The sequence below is a fragment of the Coturnix japonica genome, unplaced genomic scaffold (assembly GCF_054131305.1).
Source record: "Coturnix japonica strain WE unplaced genomic scaffold, WE-NBRP24 Scf046, whole genome shotgun sequence".
In the NCBI taxonomy this organism is placed as follows: domain Eukaryota; kingdom Metazoa; phylum Chordata; class Aves; order Galliformes; family Phasianidae; genus Coturnix; species Coturnix japonica.
This window is the reverse complement of record NW_028188949.1, coordinates 251,475-276,889: the sequence shown is the minus strand read 5'-3', so window position 1 is coordinate 276,889 and position 25,415 is coordinate 251,475. Positions and strand designations below refer to the sequence as shown.

Here is a 25,415-nt window from a genome sequence, read left to right as displayed (position 1 = left end):
GTCATCATCCAAAGGAAAAACCCACACAGCAGAGCATACAGCACTACACCCATGCTCCAAATATCCGCCTGAAAAACTAAAAGACAAGCTTACAAACCTGAAGCACCTCAAATGGCTTCCTGACAGACTGGATTGTCTGCCCTTGCCAAAGCCCACATATAGCCCATGAAAAGCTGGCTCTTTATCTCAGGAAATAAAACCTTATCGTCCCAGAGAAAGCATATAACCCTCATTCAATTGCCCTTCCACTCAGCTTAGAGCACTACTAAAACCAGCACCTTCACCTTAGCTCATCACACTGCTGCAGTTCCTTTTACAAGGATTTCACTGGCAAAAATGAAATCAAAGCCGTCACAAGGGATTTAGCACAGTTACGTGTTACTGGCTACGAGAGCTGTCAGCACAGTCACCTGTCAGGCTTTGCTGCTGTTCTATTTATGTACAGGCACAACAAGGTTCAGACACCTCACAGTGCAATTCTCACTTTGACTGTAAAGAAAAAGGAGGCTTGAAAAGCAGTGTGTGGAAAACAAAGAAACAAGAATTAGAACAACAGTGGGGCCATGGCACTTGTAGGAATTGCTCCGCCTTTAACAGCAATTCAAGAAGTACGAGGGCATTCCAAACCAGACCAGTTTGGACAGATTAACAACTGCAAGTAGTGGGTTCCAAAATTCCAGACATGAAATCAAAGCTGGAAAAACTCTTCACATTTTCATCTCTCAATTTTTAGTTCATTGTGCATTACAACGGAAACAATTCTTCACATACAACTTGGAAGCTAAAGACAAGTCTGACAAAACAGACTGCACAGAAATGATGGATAATTAACAGAGCAAATTGCTCTTTCAAACACTTAGTAATAGAAAGAGATCTCTGAAGTTGCTGTTCTGTAGAGCACCAAAGCAGTCGCTTGAGGTAGTTCAGGATTAGCCTGAGACAAACCAGCCAGCTGTGTGAACTGAGACCAATTGCACTTTTCTAGTCTGTGGCCACTGACAGCTTCTGAGAGCTACCAAGCGATGCAACCTAGCAGAATTCAGAAGGGAAACCAAGAGAGCCTACCTGAGCTCCACTGCCTTTAAATGCTCTGTGGAGAGGGAAGGGAAAGAGGGGAAAACAAACACCGCTCTACATCCCTCTGAGCCAATAGACACTTTGCCCTGGATTAGCTCTGGTGCTGCATAAGCTGGGCTTCCACAGCATGTGTTCAGGCGGTAATCAAGGCCTCCCTGGAATAACACAAAAAAGAGAGAGAAACGTTTGCTTTAACAGAGTTTATGTATTCTGGTCATAACACTTGAGAAGCCTCAGAGGCTTCTTCTCCTGTGCATATTTTCATTCATCTTAGAGTTTGCTTTCATTCAATGTGACCTCTCTAGGCAAATATTGTCTAAGACCATGAGCATCACATAAATGTGCAGATCTCAAGCTGCTCACTTATCTAGTACCCTTCGCATGATGCTTTATTTTCCTCAGCTGATCATCTAGATTGTGCCTGTTGATTGTGCAACAACAGCCTGTTGGTCTCGATTACCTGTGAGAGGCTCTAACTTTGGCCAGGAAAAATCATTTGAGGATAAGTAATTATCTGGGACTCAGTAAGTCTTCCCATGCTTTCGTAACAGCAGAGATACACACACACACAAACTCGTGGAACCCCACTTCTTTGCACAATCCTGTGCACACTCACGTGTGTCATGCACTGATTTCCCAGCCAGTCCTCGTAGGGTCTCTTACTTAGGACAGGAGTGCAGGGGAGCAGCCAGAAGCTGTTTGCATTCCCTGCTGTCTGCTGGGCAGCTTTGCTGGAGATGCTTGGGTTGCTTTGCTTTTCCTTGGGAGGTGGGAAGGAGCTTTGGGTTGGAGGCACATCCCATGCCAGAGCATCCCAATGGCACGTGTGGGGCACTGATCTGCAGCAGATGAAGGGGAGGAGGTCCCAGCACAGCTCTGCACCATGCTCTGCCACACTGGGCAGCTTGTTCCTGGCTCAGCAGCGTCATCAGACAAGAAGCAGGGAAGGAAATCAAGGATGGGGGGTACCATCAAACGCAGTTAGTGCATGCCTGTGCAAGACAAACAGACCCAGAGCTTGCAGGTTGTTCCTGCTTTTGTAGCATTTGTGTGCTGTAGCTGAGCAAAAGGTTCTGCTGCTTGAATCTTCTTCTGCAAGAGCCACCTACCGGTAAATGTCTGCGGGGATGTACTCGGTGTGCACGTCTGAAGCCATTTGAGAACCTAGTCGTTCTTGCTGCAGGACCCCTGTCTTCTGTTAAAAGCTGAACAGTCCCCAGAGCACCTGTTTCCATCAGCTACCACCATCCAAAGCAGCCAGCCTTCTTACAGTCACCTGGCCCAAACATCCCTTTTGCTCTACACTTGATTCCTGCAAGAGATGGGAGCTCGGCACGCACACCATCCTTCCAACACCCCATCCCTGCAGCAAGGGATCACAGTGCTGGCACAGCTGAAACAAAAAGGGTGTGCGAGTTTCCTGTTAGCACTCAGTGTGAACAAATCTACCACTGAGCAACACCGTGAGCCCCCACTCACCTCAGCACAGGTCAACCTGTAACCCCAGCCTTCCCCTATCCATGTGCACACGCACACCCATTCACCACCCTGCCTGCTTTGCACACCCCCATGCACGCACTGCATCGTGTGCCCTCCTTTGCATTCACAGACATGTGCCAACCACCCCTGGGAACACGTACGTGCCTACACCTTCCACAAACACCCCTTTGTGTGCACCTGTGTGCAACCCAACTCCTCAGCACACGCACGCGTTTGTGCCACCCTGTCCATGCACTCACCACGTGCCCTCCAGCAACCAAGGATTGCAGAGATGCTCCAGACTGTGCCAGAGATGGAATCTCAGAGTGCTGGGACATTATTGATCACTAAGGAAAACACTTGGAAGCATATTCAATCTGCAGAAGCTGTAATTACTGGGCACAGTTAGCTTTCCTATGGCTCAGCTGGAGGAGGCGGGTGCTCTCATACATCTGAGACACTCGCACAATGTTGGGATCATTCTGATGGAAACTATGTCTTCAGATATCATGGTTAAAACCATCCAAGATGATCATGCAGAGCCTTAGCTCTTGAGCAGCACTTCTTCCCCACCCTTCACTACTCCAAGCAGCTCCAACAAACTTCTCAGAAGAAATCCAGGCCAGCACAGACCTGGCAGACCAGAACCAAGTGCCGCTTGTGGGACGGCAGTGCCCACTCCTTGCTTCCACCCTGCTCCAGCAGGTTAAGGAGTCTGAGCCTCACTGGCCTTTGACAACTCAAGACTTTCAGCACCTCATGCCAACATTTCTCACTAAGATACACCTAAGGCATTGAATTCTCTTCTCACTACCTCCTCCCAGTCCTCCCCTAGGAACAGAAACCATTCAGATTCTACAGCAAACTACAGCATCTACCCTGCAAGAGCACACTGAACCACCTGCAACAATGAAACATGGTTTTGGAGAGTGGGTCTGAAAACACACCTTTAGACAGCTGTCTCCCTGTAGCCAAAAGGAAACCAAGAAGGAAAAGTCCAGCCTGAAACATGCCCATGCTAATAGCCCAGGTTTTTCACATTCAATGCAGAATCCATCCTGTTCTTGAGGTAACAAACGACCAGTGAGTCTCCCGTTGCTCCACCCCTTCTCCTTCAAAGCCAGAAAAAGAAAGAAAAAACAAGCAGAAGAAACCCAGACGTACCTTTCCACACACAGAGCAGAAAGTGGAACAGCAGTTGTCTCCTTCCTGAGACATGGTGGGGCGCATCCCAGAGGAAGCCCAAGTTCTTTGCTTCTCTCCACAGGGACTTCAAGCACTCTTGGCAAGAGCTGCTTTGGTTCTTTCTTCAACTGCTTCCATCACCAGAATCTCCTTTGGAAAAGGAACCCGAATGAAAGAATCAGCAAATGAAAAAGAATGAGCAATAGCCACTTTACCAGCTTTCTTCTGACACTCAATTTAGACTCTTGACTCAGGCAAGGTCTTAAAATCAACTGGTTACAAGAACTGCCCCAAAATATATCCAGCTTCTGTACAGCTGCCATTCTTTCTGACAGCGAGTGTAATCACAGAATCATAGAATGGCCCGGGTTGGAAGGGACCTCAAGGATCATGAAGATCAATCGCCTCCCTGTCCCTGCTGGCCATCCCCTCTTCTGATGGAGCCCAGGGGACCATTTGCTCTCTGAGCTGCAAGAGCACACTGATGGCTCACGTTCTGTTTTTCATCCACCAGGACCCCCAGGTCCTTCTCTGTGGGGCTTCTCTTAAGGACTGCTCCTCCCAGTCTGTAGAAATGCCTGGGATTCCTCCAGCCCAAGTGCAAAACCTTGCACTTTGCTGTGTTCAACCTCATTAGATTCACGTAGGCCAACCTCTCGGTTGAGCTCCCTCTGAATGGCATCCCTTCCTTCCACTGCGTCAGCCGCACCACTCAGCAAACAGCAGAAGGTGCACTCCATTGCATCATTGGTGTCTCTGATAACCATGTAAAAAAGCACTGGTCCCAAGACAGACTCCTGGATGACACCACTTGTTATCGGCCTCCACCTGGACACAGAACCATGAATCACCACCCTCTGTCTGTGGCCTTTCAACCAATCCCTTATCCACCAGGTGGTCCACCTGTCAAATCCACATCCCTCCAGTTTAGAGATAAGGATGTGGTGGAGGGCAATGTCAAAGATCTTGCTCAAGTCCAGGTCAATGACATCTGTTACCTTCCTTTTGTCCACAAATGCCGTCACTCCATCATAGAAGGCCACCAGACTGGTTAGGCATGGCCTTCCCCTGCTAAAGCCACGCTGCCTGTCTTGGATCACATGCTCATTTCTTATGTGATCAAGCATGTCTTTGAGGCAGATCTGTTCTTCACCATCTACATCAGTTACACATTTGAATCAAATAATTGGTGTTCCTGTCACCAAGAAAACCTCTTTGTCTTCTACTCCTGCTGCACTTCTGTGCTTTCATCAGAAGCAAAGGAAGAGACCACCTCCTAGATCCAAATTTTAAGAAACCAACACCCAATAGGTGTCATCTGAAGTAAAATAGCAGAGAAATTAAGATGACTCTTCTGCATCCAGCTTGGATCACTCCCTCACTCAGGCACACCACCATCAGATCAAGGAGATGCTGCCTTCAGCTTAGAGACTGTATGGGAAATCACAGCTTGAACCTCTGATTAATCAGCTGAGGCAAGTATTGGGTCAGCTGCGGGAGCACAGGTGAGAGTAATCTAGCTGTGCTCCCAGAAGGGGTGGACCTCGACTCCACCTCCTCTGAGACCTCATTTAAAGGCTGACCACCACTGAGACAGCATGTCTTAGAGATTGCTCCCTAGTTGAGGCTGCCTCAGCTTTCTAGTCAAGGTATCGATATTGGTGAGTTTCCCTTTGCTAATAACCTTAGGCTATTTACCACCATCTTGGTTAATATCTTTTTATTAACCACCCTTACAGAGACCATAAGGGTTTGGGCTTCCAAACTCTCAGCAAGCATTTGGATCAGCCAGCTTCCTGCCGAGGAGCCCCCTGCATCACTGCTGCCTATTCTGGTACCGGACCCGCAGATGCTTCAGAGCTCATTAGCATGGACTTCCTTCCTCCCCTCAGCAGCTGCTCCTGCACTCACCTTCATTCCTACTCAGATACCGGCCGCTTCCAGCACCAGCTGACCTGCAAGACACAGAAAGGAAAGGTGGGAGTCATGCAAACGCACAAGCCCAAGGCTGTGTCACCACCACACATGGCAGCCTCGGGAAGTCAGCTGAAACTACAGCCTTTGTCAGAATGGAAACAGGCACCGTCAATTAAGTGTGACCTCTGAACTCATTGCCACCATCAGAAATAGGCACTGAAATCGCTCACTTCACTGCAGCTGGTTAACTCCAAATTCTTTTGCTTTTGGGAAAATGCGGACACGGAATTGAAGGACACCAGAAAAACAACATCTACTTCATTGTAGGTGGTTAAGCTTGGAAGCAGGACTTGAGCAAGAAATGCTTCTCAGCTCCTTGAAAGGCACTAATCCTGACCTCTGCCACAGGTGGCTGAGTGACACAAAAGTTGAGCTGCCCATTCAGAAGCACATGGAGCAGGCCATGGAGCGGTTACATACCAACACATGAACAGGCACTTTCCCATTGGAAGGGAAATCCCTTCTCCCTGCCATGCCATGCCCACACCGCTCCTCAGGGCTGCACTGACAGCACAGACAGAATTGAAACATCTTTTGTCATCATTGTGGTTTTTCACAGACCCAGACAATGAGATACTGGGTTGCTGTGTGGGTTCCCAGGCGGCACTGCCATTTCCAAGCCATTGCTTCCTAGGGGCACAGAAAGGAAAACGCCTGAACAAAATTTCACCCAGAGATTGCCATTTTACCATTCTTCCATGCAAAACAGGAGGACAGTACAGCGGATTTGTGCAGCTGCATCAACACCCTGGGTGCTAAAGGAATGCAAAGACAGAAATATCAAACCTACAAGGAGGGAAGCTATGTTTAGTAATATCTTTTCTCATTTACAACAGGCAGTTGGCACTACTAAAGGAAAATCCCAGGCCTCAGGTTCTGACAGTGCGACAATCTGGTACGGACTCAGATGTGAGTGATCCAAATGGTTTATTCCAGGTTCTAATACCACTTCTGTGAATTCACACGTTTTCTCTCTTAACTTTCCCACAGCCTTCACATGTCCACAGAACATCCCACAAACTCTCCTTTACGGCGCACGTAGGCACTCATCCCACCAGAGCCATCAGTCATTCCTAGCCATGTGCTTCCCCTCCAGTCACGGACAGTATCACACGGCCATCATGCATCTTAAATGACTTAGTTTTTCTGTTCTTTCTGGAGGTGTCCTTGGTTCCTAGCCTTACCTTCTCATGCCATTCATCTTCCTCTGCAGCTCCTGCTCTGAAGAGTCTTCTTATGTTCCCATGTGACAGGTAGAAAATGAAGACCCAACCCCTGCCACCAAGGTCAGCTCTGCAGCACACGTTACCTGAGGAGCACTTGGCTACTCATGCAAACTGCACAGTGCCAGGAAGATTGTTACATGTTGCACTTCTTCTTCTCCTGGCTCAGAAATTAAATTTTCTACCTAGAAAATGGAAAACAAACAAACAAGCAAACAAAAAACAACAACAACAAAAAACACCTCACCTGACATAAAGGAGACATGATTGTTACTATGGAATTCCGGAGGGCAAGGTATTTGCCCTCTCTATGAAGAAGCTGACTGCAAAGGACTAAGAACAGCCACGATCACGTTGAGAACTTGCGGGTAAAATTCGGGACTGAACCAATAATGGGCTTCTGGAGGTGAGGGTCTGCTCCAGGCTGCCTGGTCAAGGGAGCCTGTTGATGGGCCCTGCTTACTGCAGCTACCAGAAGCACTGCGCTCACTGACTATCAACTTGATGGGGGATTCCAGTCAGGCTGGGAAATCAGCATGGCTGGCTACAAGCTGTCTGAGACTGCTGGAGTGCACTGACAATAACTTTGTGGGCCAAGCATTAAGCACACCAAGCAGAAGGGAAGCATTACTGGACATGCTGCACAGCAGGGGTTAAGACTGGAGGTGGTCAGGGCTGTAGTGACCATGCCCTCCTAGAGTTCCTCATCTCAAGGAATGCGGGCCTGGCAAAAAGCAAAGTCAGGACCCTGAGCTTCAGGAGAGTCAGCTGCAGGCTGTTCAAAGAATTCTTGGACGAGGGACACTGGAAAACTGTTCTTAGGGGCAAAGGGTTCAAACATCCCTTTGTGTGCACCTGTGTGCAGCCCAACTCCTCAGCACAGCCCTGTGCAAGCACACATTTGTGCCACCGCATCCACGCACTATCTATGTGCTCACACACACTCACACAACCACATCCCTTAGTGCAGCCCTGTGCACACACACACAGACACATGTGTAACCCCTTCCTTTCACTCCCAAAGTGCACGCACACACCGGTACCACAATGTCCTTGTGCAGCTCCAACACTCTGCACACCCCTGTGCACGTACATATATGTGCATGCTTGTCCTTGCACACATACCCACAGACCTACACACACCTGAGCAACACCACTGGTTTGTGCACTCATGGACACAAATGTGTGTACAACACCATCCATGCACAAATACACACACAAACACACACACACACACAATCATGGATCCCCACTGCTTTGCACAATTCTGTGCACACTCACGTGTGTCATGCACTGATTTTCCAGCCAGTCCTCGAAGGGTCACTTACTTAGGACGGGAGTGCAGGGGAGCAGCCAGAAGCTGTTTGCATTCCCTGCTGTCTGCTGGGCAGCTTTGCTGGAGATGCATGGGTTGTTTTGCTTTTCCTTGGGAGGTGGGAAGGAGCTTTGAGTTTGAGGCACATCCCGTGCCAGAGCATCTCGATGGCATGAGGGGGATCAGGGCCCCTCTATTGGTTACCTCGGTGGCTTGCAGCAACTGGAACTTTCCCCCTTTTGGAAGGGTTCACCTTGGTGGTTGTTTTGTGTTTTAATTCTTTCACTCGTGCCTGATGTAGATGAATCCACGGTGGTACCAGATGATGGAGACCAGGATTCCCACGATCGCCTATTGAGAAAGCTAAACAACGTGAATTCCTCCCGACTCATATCATCAAAAATCTCTACCATAAAAAAGAGACGTCTTCGTATTCAAGCAAATGACAACAGTAAGACCATGCATGTTCTTTTGTTGTATTTCCTGTGTAATCATGGGGAGGATATGAAGAAGTGGATCCACTGATGAAGAAGTGCAGAATCCACTTCTGCACTTCAGGCATGAGTTCCTTAGAATTGGAAGAGAACCTTAAAGGCCATCTTGCCCAGCTCCCCTGCAATAAACAGGGACATTCACAGCTCGATCAGGTTGCTCACAGCCTGGTCATTAGTCATCCCGGAGGCAAAACACACACTGAACGATTTCTCGCTGCAGTCATAAATCCTTGGAGACAACAGCATTGACACTGCATGTTACTGAAGCAGTAAAAGAAATTGCTCCTGTAACTCTCCTTGTGTTAAGTAAAATGATGATAAAAAGCAATGGAATGCTTTGGCAGGACACCAAAACCATCCTCCTTCGTTGATATCTGCTGCAATGGAACCTTCCACTGGAAGAAGCCCCTGATGACTTGTCACCCCATAGTGGTGAGCTTTAGAAGCAGGATTGCTGCTCAATAGAATGAACTGTAGCTCCTTAGCATCTCTTACATCCAGGAGGGGTGTGATCAGACCCACCTATCACCTTCAGGCGCGCGCTTTCTGATACCCTGTCTGACTTCACTGTCACTGTGCCAGCATCCTCAGGCTTAACCTGCTTCATTGTCAGTGTGCAGCAATTGCCAACGTTCTTGATGTCATTGCAATTGTTGGTGTAAAGGAGGTTGCCATTCAGGAACCATTCCACGTCCTTGTCATCATGGGACAGCTCGCAGGAGAAGACAGTAGAGCTCTCTTCTTCAATTTCCACATCCTGCAGGTGCTTCTTCACTTCTACATTGCGGGCTGTGGGGAAACAAGGTGAACTGTTACCACTGTTACTATAAATCATACTGGGATGTGGTAGAATGGTTGGACTAGATGATCTTTGTGTAATCTTCTCAGTGAAGATTATACATTTATAAAGTTAGCAGGAGAGAACGGCAGAAATCAACCTCAAGAAGAGAAATCTGAGGTGAAATAGGACATGGAAGAGGCCACCCTCCCTGCTCATACCTTCAGCTGTCAGCGTGGCCTCAGTCTCTGCAATTCCTGCCTTGCACTTGTACACACCAGCATCATCGGGCTTCAGCTTCAGAATCTTGAGCTCTGCTGAATGCTTATCCCTCTTGATCTTGTACTTCTCAGAGGGCTCAATGGGTGTGTGGCCCTGGAACCATTTCACAACCTTTGGAGAAGGCCTGAAGTCACAGGACAGGATGACAGAATGACGTTCCAAATCTGTCTTGTCCTCCAACTTCCTGGTGATTTGTATATGGTAATCTGCAAAGCAGGGGTGGAAGAGAAGAAAGGATGAGGACAATTGGAAGAAGAGGAAAGTCTCTTGCGTCTACTCCATTTCAATTAATGTCATGTTCACGATGGTTCTTTGAACCACTCTAAAGATAAAACAAACGATTGTCTATAGGGAATGCCATTGACTACATTTCCATAAAGTAACACTGTATACTATATACCAAATGCAAGGTCCAGCTCTTGCTTATTAAACTGCTCCCAGTTGAGGCAATTATTCAAATAAGAGTGAGTTGAAAATATAACAAGTACTTTACGATGTGAATGGAGACTCTTACGCTGGGGACAACAGCAGATAAAAAGCCTGGAAGTTTCTTTCAGATGAAATCAATGACAAACTGCATCAAATTTAGGTGCTACCAAACTCAAACTTGTCTAGTTCAGAAATACAATTAATTTCACCTGATTTGACTTCTTTGGTATAGCCAAGGACAAAACCTCAGCTCTGTAGATCTGAATAGTAAGCACATTACAAATATTCAAACAGATCTTTTACTGAGATGCAGCTGTCTCATTTAGTGTCCAACGACTTTGAACTGGAAATGGAGCAGACCCTCCAGACACACACACAATATTTCAAAGACCCCAGTGAAGGAAGACTGTACGTTAATTAATTCTTCATCTTCATGATGTAAACCAAGCCAGGATATGTTACCTCTGATGAGCAGATTGGCTGTGGATTTTGATTTGCCAACTGAGAACTGAATGGTGCCAGTCATATCAGTGATGGTTTTCAGTATGCTCAGCCGGTGGATGGTGCCTTCTTGCTGCATAATCAACTTTCTGCCAGCCTGTAAGACTTCCCCACGCAGATACCACTTGGGAGGTTTCACAGATGGAATGGATATCTCGCATTCAAATTTGGCTTCTTCAGGCTCAGTCAAATACTCATCACACAGCTCCTTTACTAGATTAATGGATTGCTCTTTAAGAAGGATGGAACAAGAGAAAGCAGAGATTTAGAAGGAATGTAAAAAACCCTTACATTATCACCCTACTTACTCACGTCAGCATTACTGCACATGAACACTACACCTATCAGCTCAAAATGCCTTAAAACATCATTAAAAAATAATAGAAAGTAAGGAATGTTGTTAAGAAGTCAGACAATAAGACTGACAACCTGAAGAGTGCCCAGATCTTCTGATTCCCAGTCCAACATCCAAATCAAACCATGACCTTCCCATCCCGATATCAAACTCCTCGCATTACGAAATGGAATAGAGGTTCACTGAAACATGGACATTGATATTTACTTTGGTTAAATACAGCAACTTAGCTCTGAACAACAAGATTTCTCCTAGTAAAGGTCTCTGTAGCTCAAATGTAATGGCTCTACTTAGGAGAAATTCATTTTCCAGGATTTTCTTGCCCTTATAATTGTAACAGTGGCAAAGCTGGGGACTGAACTCTTGAGTACTGTGCTACCTCAAATGTCTCCTTTTTCTTTACCACACTTAACATCATATATATACCCTAACATTGTATATATTAAAAAAAAAAACAACTCTGAGATCTTTTCAAACAAACAGAGAAAATGAAGAAAAAGTCAAGCTATGTTTTTTATCCCAAAACGTTCAAACACAAATCTGAAGTCGAAAGGTAGAAAATAAACCTGCTAAGAAAATAATCTGTTTTACTTAGCAAAAGTAAATTCCAAAAGATAAGCTGGATATTTTTTGGGCAGAAAGGTAGGTAGGTAGGAGTTTGCATTTCTGTGAAAGGTCCTGGTGGTGTTTAACTTCCTTGACATTAAAGCAAAGGATGTTAGCTGGTTTATAAGATAAGATAATTTAAGCAAAATCATCATCTGAACCATAATTACCTTTAACTGTAAGATGGGCACGAGATTCTGCCTTTTCTGCAACAGATTTTATTTCTGTGGCATCCTAGACTTGGACACGTGTGTAAGTCAGCGAGTAGGTCTTTCCTGAAGCAGAGAACCACAGAGTCACTAAGGCTGGGAAAGACCACTAAGGTCATCTAGTCCAACCGCCAACTCATCCCTACCAAACTGTGCTCTTGAGAGCAAACCCACAACTACACTTGGCTTCCTTGAGCAAAGAGCTCTGAGGCACATGGCCAGGCTGAGCATCATCCATCTGGTTTCACAGCATCACTGCCTGTTCTCTCATGTCAATGAAACCACCCATTCCCCCACGTCCACATCCCTACCAAAGTGTAATCTAAATATGGCTTCTACAAGGACTGAGCAAATGTGGCCGTCGTCACCTTCAAAGTACCTGATACAGAAGGATCACACTCACTGTCAGGCAAAACCTCTTTGGAGAGGTGAACTGACTGCCCTGTTCACCCCCACTTTGGAAAGAACTGCACTCATTTCCTACCTGCTCCCAGCAGTGTGGGATGGTGGGATAGCATCACACTTCCCACACTAAGCTTCCCACCATGTCACTTGTTCCACCCTAACCTCAGTCCCAAAACAAAAGGGGAACTCCCTTCTGAACCTTCTTCATTTCAGATGTACTTTCTGCTTGATCTCCAACCCACCCCCCACTCAGGAGAAAGATCCCCCTCTTACACCCTACCATCTTGACGCATTCTGATGTTGTCATCAGCCTTCAGCTTGTTGTCATCTTTGTTCCACTGGCTCTGAACCTCATCGTGTGAAATATCACAGCCAAATATGCACTCCCATATTCATTCACTTCCACATCTTCCAGTGGTTTAACAATCTTGATATCTCCAGCTGTGAAACAGTAGAGATATATTTGTCAGGGTATTTCCAGAACTGAGCGCAGCATCTTTTCCTTACACATATTTACATAGAAAATAAGTAGGATTTTGTTTTATTCTAAACCATCATCCATTCCTGAGTCATTTCTCTCTTCAACACAGTCAATGCATTATTGCCCTTGAACCTAAAGACAGACTTACTAGTTACAAAGGAGCTCCCTGCAAACAGTTTTATGGAAACCAGAATCTCATTTATTCTAAAACCTTTGCAGCAAAATTAAGGGTAGAAAAACAATAGAATGGAATGAATCTTTAAGGTCATTTAGCCAGGCTGAGCATCATCCATCTGTTTTCACAACACCACTGCCTGTTCTCTCATGTCAATGAAACCACCCATTCCCCCACGTCCACATCCCACCAAAGCTGCTTAGTGTTCCCAAAGCGAATGCTCACCAGTTGTTTCCAGCTCGAAGGTCATCTTCTGGCCAGCAGCCTCGCAGATGTATTCTCCAGCATCTTTCTTCTCCAGCTGCTCCACAACCAGACGCCGTGTTTTGCCCACACATTCCAGTTTGAACTTTCTGGAGGAGGCAAGCAGTCTTCCATCCTTGTACCATTTTACTTCGGTTGTATCCTGTGCTACTTCACAGCTGAGGGAGGCACTTGCTGCCAGGGCAGCACTCACCTCTTTCTGCACCTTCTCCTGGTTTATAAACACAGGTTTTGGCTCTGAGGGAAGAAAAGAAAAACAGAAGGACTGAAATGAGACCATCTTGCAGGTTTGTATGTACAGGTTGGAACAGGTTTAGGTTACCACTTGTGCCCAAACTAATAGCCTTCACTAGAGAATATCAGCTCTTCTGTTGAAACAAAGTGTCAAATCTAGGCAAGAAAGAACCTAGGAACTGAAGGAACCAAGAGGGTCCTTGAACACCAGTCCTATGGTTGCAAGTCACTATGCAAACATATTGAACCCAAAAGAACATCTGACCTTCAGGCAACCAAAACCTGAGTTCCTTTTACTTAAGACCCACTGTGAAAATCAAAACACATAAACATGTGATAGTCAAACCACTGGCTGCCTTTTCATGACCCAGAACAGTACTCCTGGCTTCCTGAACAGACTCCTCATGGCCTCTACTATTGCCACAACTGTGACTGTCAAAGGCACAAAGGAAATATGCTCACCAACGCAGTCCTTTGTTCTTTGTGTGTGATTTGCAGATATCTATCTTACTTTGAGCTCTGGGAATAGTCAGCTCTACCAGGTCTCTTACTGTGTAGCAGACTCACCTATCCAGATGCAGCCTCCAACATAAAGGCATAGTAAAAAGGCAGTGTACTACTAGGAGAAGTTCCTGCTTCTCCTGCCATGAAAGGCTGCACGTACAACATGCACTCCAGCCTCACTGCACATACTTAGCTTAGTCAAATGTTTCGGTGAACAAGAATTACAGTTTGGGATCTCAGGCACAGGAGAGATTTGAATAATATCTCGAATATTGCTTCCATTGTACATATATATCAGTAATTAGTATTCTACAGACAGACTGAAACAGGTCTTTGTGCGAGACTAAACCCAAATACTTTCTACAAACCCAGGCAGTCAAGTCTAGGGAAAAAATCTCAGCACAGACTACTGCACCTGGATCACTGTATAATAGAAACTAGATTTTACTTTACTGTTCTCTGCTGTATTTCAGACAACACCTGTCTTACCTGTGACATGAATCCTGAAGGTGAGTTTCTGGCCAGCAGCCTCGCAGCTGTACTCCCCTGCATCTTTCTTCTCCACCTGGCTCACCACCAGCCGACGCTGTTTGCCCTCTGACTCAGCCTTGAACTTCTTGCTTGAGGTGATCAGTTTCCCCTCCTTGTACCACTTCACCTTCGTCTTCTCCTGGGCCACCTCGCAGCTCAGCGTGGCATTTTCTGTTGGTGCAGCCTTCACCTCCTTCTGCACCTTCTGCTTGTTGATAAAGGCATCCTCTGCTTCTGGAACTGGAAAACACTGATTAAAATATACATTAGATATGAACAGCTTGTGACTGGAAGACATTAAAAGTTGCTTTATGTTGTATTGGGCCATTTCCCAGAGCAACACTGCTTCACAGTGTTTATCACACATTATAATGCATCCTCAGCACAGTCCATATGGTCATCCCATCCCTCTGGGTAGTCTTTACTATCAGCTCGGACTCCTAATTTTCAGATTTCTTCGAATGAAGACAATGACAGATCTTCATCTGTGTGTCTTTTTGATATTGCTCCACTCTACACTGGAGATCAGCCAAATACAGCTCAATTATGAAGTGAAGAAAAGCTTTCTGAGTGCAATGGTAAGAGGATCAATTAAGGCTCAGAAAGCCATTGCACTTTGGGAGAAGCTGGTAAGATGAGGATTTCTGTAGTGAAAGAGCCAACCACTCCAAGAGTACTCATAATCCCTCCTGACTTTCACACCACATCATTTTGCAGTGAGGGCTGGACTTGCACGTCATGTTACAGTGGTACACATGAGAAATACAGCAACGGTAGCTAGGCAAGCACTCTCCACGTATGGCAGAGGAGGAGGTATTACATTACCCTGTGCAGCCAGAGGTCTGAAAGAGAACAGAAAACCTTTGGTTTCTGAGTCAAACAGCTAATAATAGCCCTCAGCTAGCAAAATTCAAGCGGAAAAGCAGTACATTTCTGGGTTTTCTCCCTACACCTCTGCAATAAGACATGGGCTGGCTTTGGCTGCTGAGGATTAACTTGGTTGATTCCAGCTGTTGCCATAGTCTTTCTGACAGCGTTCATATTTCATTTTCTCTGACAGATACCTCCCAAATCTACCCTGTCTTTAATCCATTCTTTGCTGAAACTGCCAATTTCCTGAGCCAAAAGCATGAGCTACACAACTCATGGAACAGATCCAAAGGCCCCAGAATCACATCAACATGGTGTGGGAACAGTAAGAGCTGATAGTTTAGAGTCTACACCACAGGCAGCAGCAAAACTGTCTACTACAGGAGCAGAGATATATTGCACACCAGGGACTGAAGGAGCAGAATGCCCCAAGATGGAGAGAGCAAAGACTGCAACCTTTACAAGGGAACAGAACGCAAGCTATGCCCTGCAAGGACACCAGGTCTGCGTGAGCAGAAAGGCAGTAGACTCCCAGTACAGTTGCTCCTCCACATAGCTGATCAAATGCCAAACCTTGACCAGGATTAAGCTCCAATGTGTTCACTGCCATAAGAAAGAAGAGGAGAAAACAGATTCCCTGTCCTGATCAGCTCAGAATACAAGACAAAAACTGTAAAGTTAACAGAGAACAAGTTGACTTATGAGAAAAACCAGTAGAGTGCAGCTACAAATAAAACAGAAGACAAACCATTGTCATCAGCCAGCTCACTAATGGTCACTCAGAATGCAGCTGATGTGCCCATGGCTATCTGGAGTTTTAATTAAAATTTACCAGATCTTGTGCAGAATATACTGACACCAGAGCAATCTCTACTGCAGTTGGACTGAGAGATCTGCCTCCGTGCTAAACTCTCAGACTAATGAGAAACGTACAATTAGAAAGGTATCAATGGATTCATGACTGGTCATTACATTTACAGAACATGGAACGAATGGTCGTCAACATGGGATTCAACAAACCAAAGGCAAGTGCAATGCCTCTGACTAAAAGTTCTTAGGACACCAACAACCAAACCTCAGTGCAGCCACAGTAGAGATCTGTAACTACTACTGTTGAAATATCAACTGGTAGAGCAGTGTTGCACATTGTACAAATCACAGTTGGACATCTATGGACAGCTCATTATAAAAGTAGTCGTAGGGCAAGAGCTGGATGAAACACTGTTAAAAACAAATAATCATTTTAGCTGCACGTTTGTAAGCATTTCATTTCATCCTCCCCAAAACAGTTTCATGGCAGAATCAAGAGGACACATTCACACAGACGTTTCCACAGCCAGACTATGGAATAATCAAAGAATATCAACCAAAATGTGTTTCCTACCAGTTACATGAATCTTGAAGGTGAGTTTCTGGCCAGCAGCCTCACAGCTGTACTCCCCTGCATCTTTCTTCTCCACCTGGCTCACCACCAGCCGACGCTGTTTGCCCTCTGACTCCACCCTGAACTTCTTGCTTGAGGTGATCAGTTTCCCCTCCTTGTACCACTTCACCTCCGTCTTCTCCTGGGCCACCTCGCAGCTCAGCGTGGCATTTTGAGTCAGTACAGCCTTCACCTCCTTTTGTACTTTGTCCTTGTTTGTAAACACATCTTCTTTCTCTGCAGGGACATCACAACAGTCACACCGTTTTGCTGTAGTCTGCTGCAGAGCTAACTCCAGTTCCCCATTTTCACTATTCTTGCCCTTCACAGGGAGCATCGTGATGCCTCATTAAGACAGGAAAATACTTTCCCCTCTATTTTGCCTTGGGAAATGATAGCCATATCAGTTCATATCATATAATATAATATCATATCATATCATTTCATTTCATATCATATCACAAAGCTAAACATTTCACAGTCTGATAGCAGATCTGGACATGAGATTTAGAACACCTGCATGCACTGCTGAACCTCCTCCCTTCTCTTTTTTTCTTCTCATGTCTCTCTGCATTTCCAGTAAATCAGAAGGGAATGGCCCTCTAGAACAGGTTGCCCAAGGAGACTGTGGATGCTCCATCCCTGCAGGCATTCAAGGCCAGGCTGGATGTGGTTCTGGGCAGCCTGGGCTGCTGCTTGGCAACCCTGCACATAGGAAGGAGGGGGTTGGAACTGGATGAGCACTGTGGGCCTTTGCAACCCAGGCCATTTATGAGTCTGATTATTGGCATTTTCCACCTAATTGTGTCATTCAAATTTTGTAACCAGATCTCTTCAAACACCTCCCCTTTTCTCACTCCTTGCATGCCTGGTGTGCTCTTGTACTGTAACCCTGCAGACACCAGCTGACTACAAGAGCTGCACAAGTTACCCTCCTTGCCTATGGTTTGTTGCAGTAATTCATTCTTGGATGGAAAAGCACATGTAGAAAAGTGTAGCTATGACACTAGATGACAAAGAAAGTCCTATAGCCAAAATGTTTTGCATCAGAGAGGCTGTCAGTTGATCCTCCAAATGCAAGACACACCAAATGAAGCGTTCCTTTATCTCTGGGATTCCAAGCATTTTCTCACCTCTGACTTTCACTTGGAATGTTGCTTTGCATCTTTTGTTTCACAGCTGTAGCTCCCCTGGTCTTTCAGGGTCACATTTTTGACCATGAGCTTGAGGTGCATCCCCTGGGAGATGATGGTTGTCCTCTGGTCCTGCTTCACCTCTGTTTGATCTTTCTTCCATACGACAGCTCCGCTTGCAGCTGACACCTCACACACCAGCTCCAGGCCTTCAGAAGGACTGACTGATATTTCTGGAGTCGTTTTGGGCTTGTTGACAGAATTAATGGCTTCATCTGAAGAAAAAAAGAGAAAGTGGCTTACATCCTGACTCAGGCTTATTCAGCACAGCATTAAGATACAGTTAGAACTGATTCTAATGTCTCTGCTCATTACATTTGGGTGATCGAGTTTCACCTCTGGAGGTACTCACATACAAATGTGTGCTTGATTCTGCTGTGTAAGGAATAAGTTCTATGCAGACAGTTCTTATTTCTTTTAATCAATTCTGTATTCTGCACATGTTCTACTGAAGCTAAAATGAAGGCAGCTAAGTAACATGTTTGCAATACATGAACAAACCTATTCAACACCTTGTCTTCAAGCTAACAAGCAGCGTTTGATGAGCACATCAGTATTTCATGCCCTTCATTCCATCCAGACAGAACCTGCCTGAGGAGCAAGCTGATGGCTGTCAGCTACAGGCAGACCTAGCTTAGTACTGCATTTCTTAGAGCAACAACTGTTGCTTTCAGTCACTGAATACACCAAGGCCAATTGATATGCCAGGCACATTTATGGCGTCAGTGAACAAATAACTCGTTAAAAATTGTAATAGACAGGAGACATCTATTGTTTTAAAACTAGGTGACCAAAGAAGAACAGTCCCTCTAGAGTCAAGCTGTGAAGAACTAATAGCATCAACCAATATCACATAGATAGATTACTTCCCTGCCCTAAACCATCTTGTGACCATTTGGTGCTATTAATTAAGCCCTCTTGATGGCATTTTGTCTGAGCCATGCAACATTTTGTGATAGGAGTTACTGCTAGTGTTCCCTTAACCCTACACCAAAGTAGGAGGTATCCATTCTCAGGGAATCATGCAGGCTTCCTCTGTATTTGATGCTCAGAGACAGCCCCAGAACTTTTTAAATCTTAGCTTAGCTCTCATCCAATAATGTTCATCAAACAGTGTAACTTGTTCCTTGGGGATGCCTTTGTTCTGCATCAACCAGTTCCAACGGAGTCTTCTTGGCTTGTTTTAGATCAGTTTTTCAACAGATAAAGCCAGGGTCTTTGAATTACAAAGTGAAATTGCAGAATGCATGATTCTCAACCAAACAGAACGGGAGGTGGGATGCAGGGTGAATACCTGAGCCAACACCACCTGCAAGCAATCCTTCAATATCTTAGGAATCTCTAGCCATCCCAAATCCAGTGTTGTGCTAGATCTATCATCTCTGCTGAGTTTTTAGCTAGCTGATGGTGAGCATCATGGTGGTGATGGGTGAGCAGTCGGACTAGAGGGTCTTAATCAACCTTAAGGATACTGTGATCAGAGGAACGTGAATGTGCTGTTAAAGGTCACAAGCGCTGTACTGCAGCATGAGCATACACAGCGAAAGGCTTTCAGTAGAGCTTCAGTTCATAAATGAGGACTGGGTTATGGAAAATAGGCTCAAGATAGAAACCAGAAAACAGATCTTAACGCCAGGTTCTGTGAATGCAGCCAGATGAATTTCACAGATAGTGAATATCAATGACAATTTCTTGTGTTATTTTACCCTCCAGCTCCACCCTGAACAGGAACATGTCAGTGACAAGCATTACTCCTCCAGGCTTGACCTGACAGTGCTCTACTTGTACTATGAGCTAATGCCAGGAAGAGCAGGAAAAGAGTTTCATCCACGTGCCTTCTCCTTCCTTAGTAAAACCAGTGTGAAACTGCAGCCACGTCAGGCTGAAGGAGACGTCTCAGATGTCCTGCCTGGATGCAGGAGGTCACGTGTCAGAGGATGTCTGGCACGTCAAGTCTCATGGCAGTGCAGTGCATGACAAACTGCAACAACACTTTCCTGTGGGCTCCTTTGGGCACGAGGCCCAGCGGGTGACACACCTCTGGCTGCAGCTCTTCAGAGCCTCCCAGCAGCCACGTGATGCCCATGGGAGAGACACAGCTGACCCGCACAGCAGATGATTTACCAGCTAGCTCTGGTTTACAGCAAGAGAAGATACAAGTGGCGATGCTGAATGGTGAAATACTGCGAGTGTGTGGCATGGGTATAAGATTGGTGAGCCTGAGGATGTTCAAAGTCAGGCTGGACAGGGCTCAGAGCACATGATGGAGCTGTGGTGCCCCTGTTCATTGCGGGGGGAGTCCAACTAGCTGACCCTTCAGGGTCTCTTCCCTATCTATGAGATACACGAAAGCTGATTCTGCAGTAACCAAGCTACCAACAGCAGTTGTTTGTCTTACAGCTTGCCAACACAGATTTTAAAATAACAGCATTGATTACTCATTTGATAGTCACATTACAGTGCAAAGCACATGGAAACGTCCATCAGCTAATTCAATTAATTCTGGGGGCAGACCTGCCAGTATGAAATATTATGCTAACATGACTGAGAGAAGAAAAGCAAAATTAAGACTAGCTGACAAGCCTTGGCAGGAAGTTCTGCTCTCCATCAATTTAGTCCCATTATTCAATTCTGTTTGGAGCTGTCTCCATGTCTCTCTGGAGTTTGTTCTTTGAGAAGAAGCAATTAAGTAAGCTCTCCAATGCCAAAGTGCATACACTACTCTAGGGCTTTGTTGTTTCTCCATGGATCAACAAGGGTGACAAGCCAGCAGAATGTGATGAAGAGCCTCATGCATACTCAGTGTGAAAAAAAAAAAGCCAATTGTTGCTGGGAAGAAGGTTCATTTGCATTTGTGTAATCTGCAGAGGGTACTGCAGAAATGGAAAGTCTTCCACTGGAGCAAACAAAGGGCTCTCATTTATTGCAATCAAGGCCCAGCGTGTGGATCTCAGAGATCAGACCTACACCCTGCAGCAAAACAGAGACCTGCGTGGGAAAGTTCAGTTTCTCTCTACATCTGTGTAAGAAAAATCCCACCATGGAACGACAGCTAAGTAAACATCCCTGTGACTCTTCACAGGTCTCTTCTACATTTGGGATCACTGCTACAAAAAGAGCTGTTTGCATCAACTCTCGTGGCCACCCTGAGAGAAGAGCAGGAAGGCTGGGATGCTCTTTTTCCTATCTTTCCCTTGATTTCCTCTATATCTTAGGGATGAATCACAGGACAGAACACAGAAATCAAATGGCTCTATAATGCAGATTGGCCAGTTCAAGTCAAAACACCCACTGAAAACACCCCGGATGCTGTCTGACAACAGCTGGACTGTTGGGGAGTCAGGTGAATGCAGTCTGCTGGCCCTGGGCAGGAAGAGGACAGCCCAGACTATCACATACCTTTCACTGAAAGCTGATAGAGCATTTTATCCCCCTCACAGATGCACTGATAACTTGCAGCATCATCCATTGAGTCGTTGTGAATTTTCAGGGTGTGTTTCTTCCCCACAATGTGCAGTTCCTATTTTTTACTGGCCTTGAGCTCCTTCCCATCCTTCATCCACTCCACAGTAGCGCCTGTGTCTGAAAGCTCAGCCTGCAGTTTGGCTTCCTCACGCAGCCGAGCGCAGATCTTTTCTACATCTTTGCTCTTCTTGGTAAATCTCACTGCAGCACCTGTCAGGAGCAAAGGCCGCGTTATTTCAATTTATATCAGGCTGACGTGGTCAATGTTTGCTGCAATATCTCTGAAAAAGTATCACCTTCTGTTCCTGCACTCATCATTGTGTCAGTGCTGAGCAATTCAAGATATTTCACTTGGTCTTCTTGCCGGATTTACTAAGTAAAAATCAACCAAACATCTCCTTCTACCGATTAATAATGCTCTAAACATGCTTCTGCGGAGGTTTCCACCCAACAACAAACAAGTCCTCCCATCATGAATGTTTATTTGTAATATTTTGTCATGCAAAGCTGATTGATAGAGATATTATTGGAATGATTGCTCCCCTACTTCTAAACTATTCCAGTGCAATCAGAAAGGCTGTCTGAACCTGGAGCTGAAAGTACTGCTCTATGGTGATGCAGTGGGAAACCTGCTGACTGAATGCACTGGCCAGTAGCTGTGAACTGCAGACATTCATCAGCTGGCATGGAGCAATCTGGTTCAGATACCAAGCAGCTGGGTAGATTGGCTTACCCTACACTCAGTGCTATCATGTTTAGGTCATTACCAGGACTCACGTCAGACCATGGGATGCAATTTCAGGTATTTGGTACAGTCAGTGAATGCCTGCAGCCCCAGTTCTAATCATCAGATCACAGCAACTATGCCTTGACTGTAAGAGGAAAGGAGAAGGATCAAAGCAAATACCTCTCACTCTCATCTTGCTGCTGACATCAACATTTTTGGCAACAAATTTCACTTCTGCTCCATCATCGTTCTTGGTGACCTTCTTTATGATTAGGCTGTGAGTAGTTTGGGTTCTCTTGATGATGCAGGTCTCGCTTTCCTGTAAGACTTTACCACTGAGGTACCAAGTGCCGCAACACGTTGTTGTAAGGTCAATAGTAAACATGGCATCCCCTCCAGGTACAGCTTCACCGGTTGTTAGGGGGGATTTCACAGCCAGAACTGGGTCTGAGGAAGAACAACATGGATGTCTTAATGCTCTTTAGATGCAAGTCTGGTATCTCATTTAGAGATGGAAGATTAAATCATAGGTACATTTCTACTTCTCCCTTTGCATGAGTGCTGGAAGAAGCACTTCTATGCTTAAGATCTGTTACAGATCTTGCACATGTGAAATATTAAAAGATAAGGATATTCATGTCTCTGTCACAGAAACATAACTTGTATCACTTTAGTGGTAGCTGGAGGTTGATATGAGATACAAGAACCAGGAATAAGGGAAAGCCTTTGGTGTGTTAATGCACTACTATCCTTAAAGTCAAAGAAAGCGTCTTTAGGGAACCAACACAGCTGCTCAGCACACACTGACCCATCTCCATTGGGGTTTTTGTGCTTACCAACCTGCACGCTCCCTGGGAATTCCAGATACAGGCTCTGTCCATGCGCATTGACTGCAGACACTCGGAACTGATCATCAGCCTCTTCAGACAGATTGCTCACCGTGAACTCTGGGACGGGGACATGAGACTCGTGGCACCTCACCCAGGTGAAGCCAGTTAGTTTATTGGATTCCACGACGTAGCCATTGATTGGAATGGGGCGGTGCATCTTCGCATGGGACCATGCCAGCGTCACTGAGGTTTCTGTTTTATTTTTCACCACGGGGTCAGTTGGGGGCTGGGTGGGAGGTTTTCTGGGAGCTGATCAGAAAGAAATACAGAAATATTAGCAGAAGGTCATGTAGGCTGGAAAAGACCTTCAAGATCAGCAGACTCAACTTTCAGCATGACCTACTGAGTCCCACCATTAACTACTGTGGTACCTGAGGACATACATGACAAGCTTATTCCTGCAGGTATTTGCATAGTGAATATATTGACCCTCTGGTTGCTTTGGAACATTTTAGAGGTTAAAATCCCATCAGACTTTTTCACTGTGTGCAGCCACTGATACAGGCAGGAGGCTGGGAATTACCTGATAAGCTCTAGTTACAGACTACTGACACAGTAAAGGATTGATTTCATTTCATTTTGGCCATCAGAAAGTTTGGTGTCTGGTTTCAGTCACCCAATTATAATTTAAGACTCCAAATATAATCATATGGAGAACAGCGCATTTAGGAGAACTCATCTCATCTTAATAAACCTGAGTGAAATCACAGAATCATAGGATCATGGGAGGGCTTGAGTTGGAAGAAACCTTCAAGATCATTAAGTGCTAGATTCCAAAGGTCCCACTAACATAGCATGAAGCCGAAAGCTAGACGCTGGAATCAGATCTCCTGACCTTACCATCAGAAATTGAGATGTCATATTTTGCTCAGAGGTGCCTGCTTGTAGGAGGGACAGCTTCCGAGCTTTTTCTGCTCCAGGAACCAGCTCGAGCTTCAGGATTTAAACAGCAGTCAGAAATTAAACTGAGCTTTGTCACCTCCATCAAATAGAAGGAGTGGTTGGGTGGTACAGCTTTCCAAATCACTTAGAAACTGTCACAACAATCAGATGCCTACCTTTTCTTTTTGAACTTGTTAATACATAGAGCTTAATAGCATCAGAATGCCCCAAGCACTTCAGACAACAGGACAGCTGTAAACCCTTCTTTAAGGATTCCTTTGTTTAACCACTGACTAACTGTAATTCAGTGGTGCTGGTGGGAGAAGGGAAGTCCTAATCTTCCCAGATGGTGAATAGAGTTGATGTTCACATGCAGACTGGTGCTGCAGCACAGCCAGAAACCACTCATCTGGGAAACACAGCACCAAGAAAACAATGGGAATAGCTTCATAAAATCAGGCAGCTTCACCCAAATTTCATGTCAGGTCCGTTATTCTTCCTATTTTCAGGAAGAAATGATTTCCATTTTTCTTGTAGTTTTATTTTCTTTTCCTTTCCAGCAACCAGCTTTATAGTTTACAAATTGTTTTCTAATCACCTCCTGGTGTGGACAAATCACACAGGTCTGACTCCATGTTTTACATAGTTAGCATTTTATATTTGTTCCACTATGGAACTGTACAGTCATAGAATGGCCTGGGTTGAAATGGATCCCAAAGATCATCCAGTTCCAACCCCCTGCTATGTGCAGGCATGCCAACCACCAGACCAGGCTGCCCAGAGCCACATCCAGCCTGGCCTTGAATGCCTGCAGGGATGGGGCATCCACAGCCTCATTGGGCAACCTGTTCCAGTGCGTCACCACCCTCTGAGTGAAAAACATCTTCCTAAGATCCAACCTAAACCTCCCCTGTCTCAGTTTAAAACCATTCCCCCTTGTTCTATCATTATCCACCCTCATAAACAGCCATTCCCCCTCCGGTTTATACGCTCCCTTCAAGTACTCAAAGGCCACAATGAGGTCTCCCCACAGCCTTCCATTCTCCAGGCTAAACAAGCCCAGATCCCTCCACCTTTCCTCATAGGAGAGCTGCTCCAGCCCTCTGATCATCACAGTGGCCCTCCTCTGGACCCCCCCCAACAGCTCCACATCCTTCCCAGGCCTGGACACAGTGCTGCAAATATGGCCTCACAAGAGCTGAGCAGGAGGGGACAATCACCTCCCTCTCCTGCTGGCCACCCCTTTTTCAGTGCAGCCCAGAACACACATAGATCTATCTTTTCCATACAGATATTCCCATCTGTGTACATATATATACCACACCTACACCCCCACAATCTGCTACAACTCCATAGAATTTTCAAGGTTGGAAAAGACCTGGATGATCTTATGATCTTATGATCTCAGATCTTATGATCTGGATGATCTTGTGATCATCCAGTCCAACCATCACCAATACT

The 25,415-nt window shown here is 45.6% G+C and overlaps 2 protein-coding genes across 2 annotated transcripts in view; both read right to left on the bottom strand.

The window, feature by feature from the left end:
- LOC146752310 (cytosolic carboxypeptidase 4-like) overlaps positions 1-25,415 on the bottom strand; it is a 268,713-nt gene that overhangs the window by 2,156 nt on the left and 241,142 nt on the right. The window lies entirely within an intron of this gene.
- Positions 7,862-11,985, bottom strand: LOC146752318 (obscurin-like). Its single transcript, XM_085531930.1, has 4 exons — positions 11,872-11,985; positions 10,702-10,971; positions 9,750-10,016; positions 7,862-9,539 (listed from the first exon to the last, which is right to left on the bottom strand). The coding sequence occupies exons 2-4, from the start codon at positions 10,817-10,819 to the stop codon at positions 9,232-9,234; spliced, it is 693 nt and encodes a 230-aa protein (XP_085388056.1). The 5' UTR covers positions 10,820-10,971; positions 11,872-11,985; the 3' UTR covers positions 7,862-9,231.